The 12,493-nt window shown below is 30.0% G+C and overlaps 1 protein-coding gene across 4 annotated transcripts in view; it reads left to right on the top strand.

The window, feature by feature from the left end:
- LOC112688762 (Down syndrome cell adhesion molecule-like protein Dscam2) overlaps positions 1 to 12,493 on the top strand; it is a 366,044-nt gene that overhangs the window by 308,504 nt on the left and 45,047 nt on the right. For all 4 annotated transcript variants that reach the window (XM_025562113.1, XM_025562115.1, XM_025562116.1 and 1 more), the window contains 2 exons: positions 5,516 to 5,660; positions 6,472 to 6,626. In XM_025562113.1, the coding sequence (XP_025417898.1) occupies positions 5,516 to 5,660; positions 6,472 to 6,626 (300 nt within the window). The remainder of the gene's footprint in view (positions 1 to 5,515; positions 5,661 to 6,471; positions 6,627 to 12,493) is intronic.

Raw genomic sequence — 12,493 nt, 5'->3', positions numbered from 1 at the left:
CAATGTTTGCATTCTGGTAACATAGGCGGTTAAATAATGCCAAATTTAATAATCAGTCCGATAGTATTCCCGTACAGCGTATATCGTTCTAACCACGATTATCGCGGTTGCGTGTTCTTAACTGGGCGATAAGCACTGTAGACCTTTTAGCACGTGTTTTAATGCGGTTAGGGATTGAGGATTGAAAGAAGATGACCGTTTTATACATCGAGGAAATAAAAAAATTAGTAATATAAATATGTTTTTACAAAAATAAAAAATAAATAAAAATACTGTCAACCAAATTGGACGCTTTTATATTCTTCGAATTACGGTTAACATTCGCTGTACATGAAATCTTACATCAGGATTAGCTCACTTAAAACGTTTTTATTTATTATTATTATTTTTTTTTTTTTTTTTTATTCTTGATACGTAATGATAAATAGTGATGATAAAATAATATAATTTTTACATTTATATATATATATATATTTAAAGACCCATCTATCGCACGGATAATATAGGTGCGGCAGCTCACCATTCTACAAGAATAACATAGGGATAATATAGGAATTCGCACTTTTTTTTAAATAATTTCCACCCTGAACACTGCCACTCCTCGGAAAATTTTTTAATTTTCTCAAGGGTGTATAACTTAAGGAGATTATAAATGGTGTAGCTGGTATTTTTTCTGGCATTTACATTATTATGTTTGTGGATCAAATAACTCTTTACCCTCCGCTTTGAAAATAATCAAAGTTACTTGTCGATATTATTATTATTTTTCTTAACTAAATTGCTCGTTATAAAAATTATCTATTAATTTAAAACATAAAAATAATGCACTGGGTAGCGGTGAGACATTTTTTGAAATATAAAAGGAGCATTAAGTGAAAAAAGGTTAGTTTCTGCACTACGTTGGATCAGGGGTGCGGTATCTGAATCCGTCTTCTTTTGTCTCGCACTAAGTGAGGTTTGGAGCAGAATCGATACACCGAGGTTTTACGGTTTTTATATCCCCTGTAACTTGTGACAAAAATCAAAAAATCTGAACTCGCTCTCAACAATATTTCTCAAAATGTTTTTACAGCGATCTATATAGAAAATCTCCGATAAGATTAATTCCACTCGTAAGCCACGATAAACTATAATAAATGTTTGTTAGATCAATGATAATTTATAATTTATGCAGTCATAATATATGTATTGTATAACTCATCATCGAAGTGATTTTTTTATTTTAATAATAATAAAATAATAATATTTCTTAGTATAAAATGTACATAGAACGAATTATAATCAATAGTAAACCGATATTATCGAATATATATTGCGTCAATATTTACATGTGTTGTTATATATAGTTTTACGGTATCCATCAAATTCATGCTGCATTTTAAGCAGTAACTTTCGGTTTTAAATTCGTCTTGTTTTCTTGATTTAGGTTAAACAGAACCCATTTTATCATGTTCCTTCTTGTTATATTCTTATATTTATTTAGAATAAAAAGAATATACAAATGTGTAAGCCATATGGTTGTACAAAACGAGTAGATCTAAAAGAAGTATTGTTTTATAGCAAAAGTGTTTGTTTTTTGATTGTTTTTCGTTGAAAATTAAGAAAAAGTACAAATTTTCTTTTATTTGAATACATTTTACAAAATTAAATTACAAAAAAAAGAAATTTATCATTCAGTATATCCGTAGAATATTCCATTCCAAATATCACAATAAATACGTCCGTTGATGGACGAAGGTCACATTCTGAACTCCAGTAGAATACGGGCAAGTCAATTCAATTCGTAAATCGTTCGTTAGTATTTGTAACAAAGTAGTATTCGCTTTAGATTATACCAACTATAAGTTAATTAAGAGGGATCCGGTGTCACGGGGTACGTATTCATGCGGACGACATTTACACGAATGCATTGTTAAAATTACATTGACCCGATTATAAAAAGTAATCGTATGGCCACATACAACAATCCATTATATTGTTAATAATTCATTTGTAATTTAACATCTTAAGAAAGTATTGGTGGTTCAATTTAATAACAACAGGTATTAAAATTTTTTTATTGTTTTTATATTCAACGTTAAAAATAGTGAACAAATGGTTTTAATTATATATTAAGTTCAATAGTCAATATGTCAAAATTCCAACTAGTTCTATATATTTTTTTTTAGTTCTGAATAGTTTTTGAGTATATTATTAATTTATTAACTACATCGGGTGAATTTTTTTTTTCAGAATATTTTTTTTTTCGCGTATTTAACATTCTTAATGCATGTTTTGCAATTATTTCGTGCATTTTTCACCAATTTTAGCTCCTACAATTTCTGAGCCAAACCAATAAATATAAGCTATATATGATATATGTTATATTTATGTATATAAATTGTTATTTGTTAGTTATATTTTATTAGATACCAAATGTGTTACATTATTATCATGTAATATTATATCGAATAATTCATGATACTGAACACGGCGTTGCATACAGGCAAACGTGGTACATAACTATGTTGAAGACATTACAATACATACTCAATTTTCGTTTTAAAAGTAAAAATAGTAAATAATCCGATATCAAAAATATACTTGACAATAGTAATGTAATACAAATTGTAATTTACAACTCAGGAAACAGTAGTTTGAAATATTTTATTACCAAACAGTAAGGAATCTAAAAATAATAGTTATCCTGCAGACAAATATTCATTTTTCGATCGAAAAAAAGATAAATCATACTTTTGGATTCGAACCGTATCGAGGAATGTATTTTTCACTGTTGTCCTTCAGATAGTTTAAAACTATATTTATAAACTTTTAAAATATTATAAGCTGATGAAAACCTTTTTGTGAACAACAACATATGTGAGTGATACTTTGGGTATGCAGTGGATTATTATATTACAATTTTGACAAAACTTTAAAAATATAATAAAAAAAAAAAATTATAATAAAAACACGATATTTATATAATAATAATAATAATTATTATTATTATTATTATTATTATAACAAAAATATGACAGAACAAAACATCGGGTCAAAAATTAAATTATTAAATATTAATAATAAAATAGTTAAGTTTTAAGTGTTATTCTACACTATTAACACTTAATTATTTTATAATTATAATTGTAGATTAATTTACAACTGAATTTAAAGCTTAATAATAATTTTTCATAAAAATAATACGTGATATGCAGAATAATCTACGTGATCCATGATATGGTTTGCTATTTTTAAATGTCTAGGGAAAAACAATAATGAATATATTTATTTTTGTAGATTGTAACATAAGAAACATTAACATTAACAGAATATGATTAAATAAGTAAAAGTTTGTGTAAAAGATTTTTAGAGTAGCCGTCTAATAAACTGTTTGTTCCATTATGATTGATATATGTATTAGAAAAGAAAATTTTATACTTACATCTTCACAATTTTTCCTGAAATATGTGATTATGATGTCATTTTTCAATTATTCTACAACACAAAGACGTTATATAGATGCTGAGTGAATTGACAAGAGAAATCCTTTCTTTCCTTTGCTTTTTGATTTTATAATAGTAGTTTTTCAATATTCATGAAAAATCTAAAAATAAAAAAAATTGCTATAAACTTAGTTTGGCAAGAGTTTATTGTGTATTTTGAAAAGAACAGATAATAATAGTTTGTAGAATGAAAATTTGATATTTGAGTGCCATAGTCCATGTTTTATCTAATAATATAATAAAAATCATAAGATTGGTAATTTTTTTAAATCGGTTAAAATTTGGCATTATCACTAACAACTGGCGTAAACGTTGAGTTTGATACATTTTTATATATTTCTAAGCATTGTATTGGTAAATAAAATAATCAGAAAAAGTGCTTAAATAAATGAAATTTAAGTTCCTATTTTGTTAACTGTGATTTTAAAAAGAAAGCATCGCAATTATTTCAACATGTGAGTTACAAATAATATTCATTGAGCAATCCACTCAAACCACGTAGAAAGTGTTTTTTGTGCCTTGAAAACTCTCTAGTTAACTAATTTGAAATTAACATAACCATCTCTGTCATTTATCACCGATTAAATACTCTCAACAGCCTAAACAGTAGGGTGAGTGAAATTAAATTTATCGACTCGAATGGCACGAAAATAATGTGTAACAATTAATTTGTCTCTCATTAGTAATTGATTTCTTGGAAACATATTGTGAGCATATACTGTTAAAACCCTGATAATTTATATAGAGTTGCTGCGTTAATTGGTTGCAAACGAATTGAACGTTTGATATTCAATGGATATTTTTCTTGTTATTCAAACGAACTTCAGTGGTAATAATTTAATACAACTGGTTTATTATTTATATAAATTACAATTCCAAATACCCGAGACTATAGGTTGTTTCAAAACTCAATTTTATAAAAACGCATAAGTCCGCCAAATATCACTAAAGAATAGAAAACAGCTGTGAGACAAAATTTCTGAAATTAAAAAAAAAATAATAAATAAATAAATTAAGAATTGCTTTGTAGGATTTTCGGTTAGCCCGAACAGTTCAGTCAAAATCGGTCCGTTTATTTCTCCGTTTCCGAACCGTTTCACGTTGACGACAAGACTCAAACTAAATAAAAGGATTTCAAGACAATTCTATATAATGACCCGTAAATCTTTATCAAACAAAATAAAATACTTGAGCGCTTAGACTTTTGAGAAATTTCTTTTGACAGTTTGATGAAGAGTAAAGTGGAATTGTATAAGTATCGAATTATGTATAACATGCCACTCGAACTTGTGTATTCATCATGACTTAATATTAACTAGAAAAATTATACTATTTAGAAATTAAAAACAGCAAGGTACGTTTCTATTAATTTATTAATATCAATTACATTCTACAGTGAATAATACGATGAAGAACTATTAAAAAATGTCACATTTATTCTGTATCGGAATTCTTCAGATATTTTCATCTGATGGCGCTTTCGTGTTATTCTACAATTTATTATTTTATGTCTTTTATACCGAACCGTAGTATAAATAATATTTTTAATGGACTTGTTGTGCTCTGAGGCTAAGGTTTGTTTTCAATTCGTTTAAAAAACATGGAAACATATTGGTGAATTTCTAGCATCATGTTGAAAATCGATTTTATATTCGGTATTTCTTATCTAATCGCAAAAAAAAAAAAAAAAAAAATTATTTTATGAATGATCGCGATCGGGTAGACTCTACCCGGGTATCACGCACGTCGTAATCATTCCTATAGAATCGGCAAAAGTCGTAAAAACCAGTCATTGTCAACACTTGTAGAGATTATAGACGAATATTTTTACTCTCTCGTGGACGATAAGCAAACTAGCTGCAGAAGATAAGTGTAGTTTTTCTACCAACGCATGATGGTTTATGTTGTTATTTCGACGCCAAATCTATTATCCGCGATCGTTCATCGTCCACGGTGCGTTCATTTCCGATTCGCGCGTAACAGACCGGGCACGATATTTTTTATTATTAAACGTTTTTTTTGTTTTACAGCATCCAAGCCCACCTTCAAGTACAAGTTTATCGGCCATTTGTTGAAGCCGGGACCTGACGTCTCGCTAAAGTGCATCGCGTTCGGCACACCGACACCACACATCACCTGGAAGTTTGACGGTAACGATGTGCCTCTCTCACAGATGTAAGTACGCCTCCTCCCCCCCAATTCTCTTTGTCTGTCGAACGGACATGATAAATATCGTCTACTTCTATCAATCGACATACGTTTCCGTGGGCCGTGACGCACCGAGTGATTGATCGTGTAATATTCCGCAACTCGCGTTAAGAAAAAAAATTTAAAAAAAAAAAAAAGAATACAATTTCACGATGCCTCGTTTATGTTTTTGTTTACGTTCATGCACCCTGTACAATAATGTATGGTATTCAATTGAACGTCCAAGCGAGTTCGTTAAAAAGAATGCTCTTGTTCTTGTTAACGCGCTTTATGTAAGCATTAAGATTAAACTCAAACGTCGCAATGCCAATGTTAACCGAGTCATATATTATAACATCTGGTCAAATGTTTTTTTTTTTTTTTTTTTTAACTAAATTAACATTTTTCTCTTTGTGCGTTCGACGGATAATTTTGACTCTCTTAAACGTTAAAAATTAGAAAAATCCGTATTAAAAAAACGTTAAGTTATTTACAAGCAAATTGAAATACCTAAACGACTGTGAAATCCAATCCGAAATCGTATTATACTTGCATATTCGGTGTGTATGTTACATAAAAAGTTGAAACATCAGACCATAATATTTAAAGTAAAATTTTATTTTTATTTTTCAATTGACCTTGTGCATTCGCAAAAATGAAATTTGAACAAGATTATTTTCAGATCTGAAAGTAATTGCTTTACGGTCTTATTTCGTATGAAAAAAATTTCACATGCCATCGTTTATAATATTAAAATATTTACCTATGGTTATTCAATTGCAATATATTTACTCGACAGGCGGATGTCGATTGGTCAGTATGTGACGGAGATCGGAGATGTAGTCAGTCATTTCAACATCACCAAAGTGCAAGTGGAAGACGGTGGTCTGTACGAGTGTATTGTTTCCAATCGGGCAGGTCAAGTATCGCATTCGGCGAAGTTACAAGTTTACGGTACGTGGTATTTATAATAACATAATGGGTGAACATATAACAGACATTCACCACGACGGTTGTAGCGTATTAAGTAATTAAATTTCGAAAAAAACGGGATTTCGTTGACAAGTGCTTTAACTCATGGGAAAATTACAAACAATTAATCGCAAAAATCAAAATCGCGAGAAAATTACAATCGCTAAATATTTTAACGACGAAAACAACAATAGCGAATTATTCTTATCACATGTATTTATTTGTTAGAGATTATCGGCTTGAAAAAAATGTTGAATTATCCCGTTCGAGTGATAGTATAGGTGAATAGAATTATTGTGCTGGTATTTTAGACTTGAAACCAATGTCCTATCACTCTTGAAAAAATGATCCTGAGTGAAAGAGATCGAGTGTATCAGTTTATATGAGTTTTTCTAAAGATACTCGTTGTAATAGAAATAATGTTCTAACTTTTACAAAAAAAAATACATCTTAAATTGCGATCTTCAAATGTTCAACTAAATGTAATTATTTATCAGAAATATCTTGTAACGATTGGAGCAATACTTTTGGGTCAAAATCGTGGACACAGTTACAAATAAAAAAAAAATATTTCAATTTATAAATTAATATAAATTATTAAATTATTTAATTATTTAATTATTATAAATAACTATTATCGACATGTGATTATTTTAAATTATAAAATATATTCAATGTATATTATTTTAATAGTATTTTAGTAGAGCACGGATATTGAAGGCATTTGGTATTTTCTACTATTACTCTAAAACGAAGCTATGTCAGCAACAAATTCGATTCATACTACTTAGAATAAAATGCACGACATTTTATTTTGCTTTTTTTTTCACTCTTTTTGCATTTTTTGTATATAAATGCTTTTTTTTTTTGGGGGGGGGGGTATTTTGGGTACGTATTTCTGCTTTTAAGTAAATTTTTTTTCAAAACGTGTTTTAAATAAAAATATTTGAAATGTTTTTTATTTATTTATTTTTATATAATATGATGTGTTCCAAATTGTGTTCAAACATTTTTTTGACAACCTTTCCCCGTGTGTTCAGTTGGTCATATACCGTATGATTTAAAGTAGATTAATTTATCTTAAAACGACAATAAACACAAAAATATGCTCTTACTCTGGAAATTATCTACTCAGAATTACATTTTAGTTTTCATTTTAACACCATATGCCATAGTCATTTACAAAATGCTGAAAATGATTTATTTATTTATTTTTTAAAACATATTTTTAATGCTTTTTTTAAGCTTATTTGGAAGATTTATAAATCTGTTATAAATCTTTTTTTTGTGTGTTTTTCTTTAGTTTTTTTATTGCTTTAAAATCCGTGCTCTACTCATATTATTATTACGTACTCTACGTATTATTAATAACCATCTTGTGTAATCGAAAAAAAACCGATCGTTTAAAAAATACTGTGTAATGGCTCTTTGGTTATCAAACGCACTACATTAAAGGGTTGTAGAAATTTTTCTAGCGTCATGAGGTCAACGGATTTGTTATGGATGAATTATTGATATGAAGTTATAAAAGGCGATTAATCATCATATTGGAAGAACGATACCTGTACCGTTATTGGGAAATCTTCAAGGATCTTTAAAAAAATTAAACAATTTGCCGTCAACTGTACACCCGTCTTCGGTATGATAAAAGTTCAACTAGGTTGATTTTTTGCGACGGTTTTGAATATTAACAATCAAAAGTACGCCGTCGATCAAAATAAATTTATGTGAATAAGAACGTTGTACATTATTTTTCGATAGGGTGCTATGGAATATATTTACTGTGCTCTTGTTATATCCAATATTTTAGAAATTTAAAATTAAATCAATGGTTTTCGTATCGGTACAACGGTTTCATAGCAGAAAATAATAATAAGAATCTATTTCAATCGACCCATTTATAATACCCATGATAATATGTGTATTATATTCGTTCGAAACGGTCATGGATAATTTTTATTATAACACTCTAATGAAACAATAACGGAAATTATATTAGTTACATTTCGATTTTTTAGTATTGTAAATAAAAACTTTTGATAATTATTTAATAACTATTGAGGTATAAAAACCAATAACATCATATTGTAATGTTGAAAATATTACGGAATTCCCTTGATTAATAAAAATAATGGCAACATTTATAGAATTGAGATCAAATATGTCTAAACTTTTTAATCTATAGCTAATCCAAAAGCACTACATTACTTGCATTTCGTGATTATTTTTTCACTGTGTATTTTTCGTGATTCTATTTTCACAATTTAGACCGACGTTCAATGAACTCAAGAGACAAACTGGCGTAAAAGGTTATTTTCGTGGTCTCGATCGGTACCAATGGTTCTTGTCGGCCAGTTGTTTTCGGAATGAATATTGATGGACAAACACGCACTGTGCCTACGGTATTTATTTCAAATCTAACGCGGCAGTCGAATCTTTTGTATTGAACAACATTCGAATGAGCATCGATTCGTATTTTTCGATTAGACGTACTACCTGTTCTGAAGTAATCTTGTTTCTGCGCAGTAGCCGTTTCCGATCCAAAACAAATAACGACAAAAATATCTTCGACGGAAAATGCACGTACGTAATATTCTGCGGGAAATTACCACGGAAAAGGTTTGATATCTTCGAGCGTCTGTATGCCTCCGATTTACGTACAAAACAGTTGATTACATGATGTCCGTCAAACGAATATAACAATATTTGGATTCGGAGATACTTCAAACGATATTATATTTATTGTATTTGTCAGCGGATACATTTGCTGTCGTGCACTCGTCACGTCCGCGTGAATGGCTTATATAAAACCTTTTGCATACCGCATAAAACGCGTTTCGAGTACATACATTTGAACTACAACCATACACCGGTGCATCGGGTTCGGCGACGACACGCACATAAATGTACTTTTCCAGACGTAATGCACTACGTCGTGGTATTCGAATAAACGTAAATGTGTCGTTCGGTACAAACATATATTAACGGGTTGTCATTCGCACGCAAAATATTCTCTTATACTGTGATCCGTTTTGCTCGGCCGGCTGCGGTATGTGTGCATATTTTGTTTGCATAGATTATTCAAGCGTCCTGTTCTGAACGTAAAAAAAATGCGTATTTCCCGTGTAACATACGTATGATATGATGAATATAAATCATACTGTTTTGATGACATAAAGAAATTGTTATAATAAAAAAAAAAGAATTTATTCGTATCCATGTCGCGTGTGTAATAAAACCATATGACGTCATCGGTATTTTCAGTTCTCTTTTAAAAAATGGCCTAATAATAATATTTAAGTTAGATTGCACCAAGAGTTAACTGTATCACGTTGATCGAGACTTCGATATTTCAAATACATTTTGCGTTTGGATTTACATGATTCATACAGCAATCGTACTACGTATAATAGACGAATGTTATACGTTATTATATTATTCGCAAAAATGTATTCAACCGTTTAAAAATACACATATTTACTTTTTTCTTTCCTATTACGATAATATTCCATACATTTCATTCTGTAACAGAAAAAAGGGTTTTAATTTTAAATATTGTATCGATATGTTTTATGAAATATCGACGAATTAAAATGACGATTTTCGTAATTTTTGTTAACAACAAACAATAATAGTAGAAGCAAATTTCTTTGCCTTGGTAAATTTATAAATACATACGATATATACGTAAATATCGGTGGGCTACAAATACAGAATTTTTTACTTATCGTGTTTCGACAGCATTACACGTCCCAAATATAATAAAACCAAATCAGCTCGGGTGGACCTCTTGGAGTCGGACGTTACGAGAGAACCGCAAGCGCAAATATTTTTGAAAGATATCGTTCTTCATGCGACGCTCAACATTGTGCACTTGACACGATATATACCGTACCTACTTCGAATGGGCGGGTGCGTATGGCAAAGTTCGATATTTTTTTAGGACTCGTATCCGTGTCGAGTGGTTCGTACATTGTATATTGTTTTCGGGTTTTCGAAAGCGAGTGATTGTGGAGCACCTGGTTATAACAAACCCTTCACAGCCCCGCGTGACCCAGATGACCCTTTGAGGTTTTTCTTGAACCACCAAACGGAATCCTACCAGCAAAGAGTTCTTGCCAATCCTCCGTGTTAACTATATGTATATATATATATATATATATATATTTATTTATTTATATACAGAAAGAGAGAGAGAAAGGGAAAGAGAATAATCAACACGACCGCAAAACCCCAATGAAACGACAATTTACACGTGGTTATTTTCCATTCGCTGAACGATGGCCGTGAACACAGACGTAATGTTTTTTGATGTTGTACTTAAGCGTTGTTATATTAATATAGGTGTTGGCAAAAAAGAATGTTAAAAAAATCTGATATTGTGAGTGCCGGATGTTGTACACCAAATCGATTGATTTTGCGGACGAAGGATAATGTATTTTTCGATCGAGTGATATTAAGAGATTATATTTTAAAATTTCTTTTTCAACTTTCGAAAATAAATTAAAGAATAAAAAAAACCGTTCACTTTGCCAATGAATTAAGTCTGCGAGTTAAAAAGTTAATAAACATTACCAAAGTGTTTTCTTAATTTGTTCGTATAATATAAAATCATCGATATGTACAATTCGTATAATTCTATGCAATATAAAATATTAAGACGTGACACAAAGGTGAAGTACGAATACTGTACTAAGTAAACATATGTTTTTTTTTTTTAGTATCACAACAGCAAAACGTATATTTACCGAAAACCCATTGCAGTTAACTTTCGTAAGCACGTTCGCAGCGCATGCACGAATAGTTATGGAATAGATAAATTGCAAAATGATTGTGTAAGCCACACAATCAGCTCGAAGTGACAATAAACCCGTATCCTGTCCGAGTAGATAACTAACATCCATAAGCGGACATTTGGTTGAATTTTCGGGGAGGCTATAATAATTCAATGTAAAATAACTCACAGGGGCTTCGCCCCCACACCCCCTTCCCATACACAAGTAAAACTTATTATCATTAAAAATATAGATTTATTTAAATTGTATTAAAAAAACACTAAATAACATAAATTTAAAAATAATTAATATTTTATTTTAATGACAAATAACTATTTGTATTAGCAAAGATACTCAAAATATCATCACTTTTTACCATATATTTTTCGATATATCTTTTTCAATATATAGTATTGAAAGATTGCTGAACCTATCTTAAACCAACAATATCCTTAACCAAGTTTTTATTTTTTTCATTGCACTGAATCTTTTTTCGCAAGTAGCCAAACTATGTAATTGGTATTGTTAATGCTATTGTAAATAGTTTTTTTATTATTTTTTATTTTACGATTTTCAAAAAAAATGAACAGATAATTATAAATAAATTATAAAAACAACGAAATAAATTTCTAACAAAGTTTCGATTTTGGGGGGGGGGGCTTTTAACAATTTGGGTGGTCTAAGCCCCCAAGCCCCCCTCATATCCGCCTATGCTAACATCGCATTATACATCTGACAGACGTTTAATTATTCGACCGGAAAAAGTCACGAACTTTAATTTCACACTTGATCATAGATTTTTACGAGTTATAAAAAAATCGCAGAAGAACAATTTTTCATCGTGACAATATATACATCCGTTTGCGGTTTCCAGTAAAAGTTTCCTCAAACACATATAATAGTATAACGATGCCAATATTCGTTTCGGTAGTTTTGTATAACTGAATGCATCCTCACGGCGCACGTATTTACATCCGTTACGTATGAGCGCGAATTTCCGCGTAAATCTCATAGCGGTGGTATAAATGGACGCCCGAGTAAGCATAATATATTGTATTTTAATAACGGTAATAA

This window comes from Sipha flava, unplaced genomic scaffold, assembly GCF_003268045.1.
Source record: "Sipha flava isolate LNK unplaced genomic scaffold, YSA_version1 3_pilon_pilon, whole genome shotgun sequence".
Classification (NCBI taxonomy): domain Eukaryota; kingdom Metazoa; phylum Arthropoda; class Insecta; order Hemiptera; family Aphididae; genus Sipha; species Sipha flava.
The sequence above is the reverse complement of the archived record's forward strand: the minus strand, read 5'-3'. Positions and strand labels throughout refer to the sequence as shown.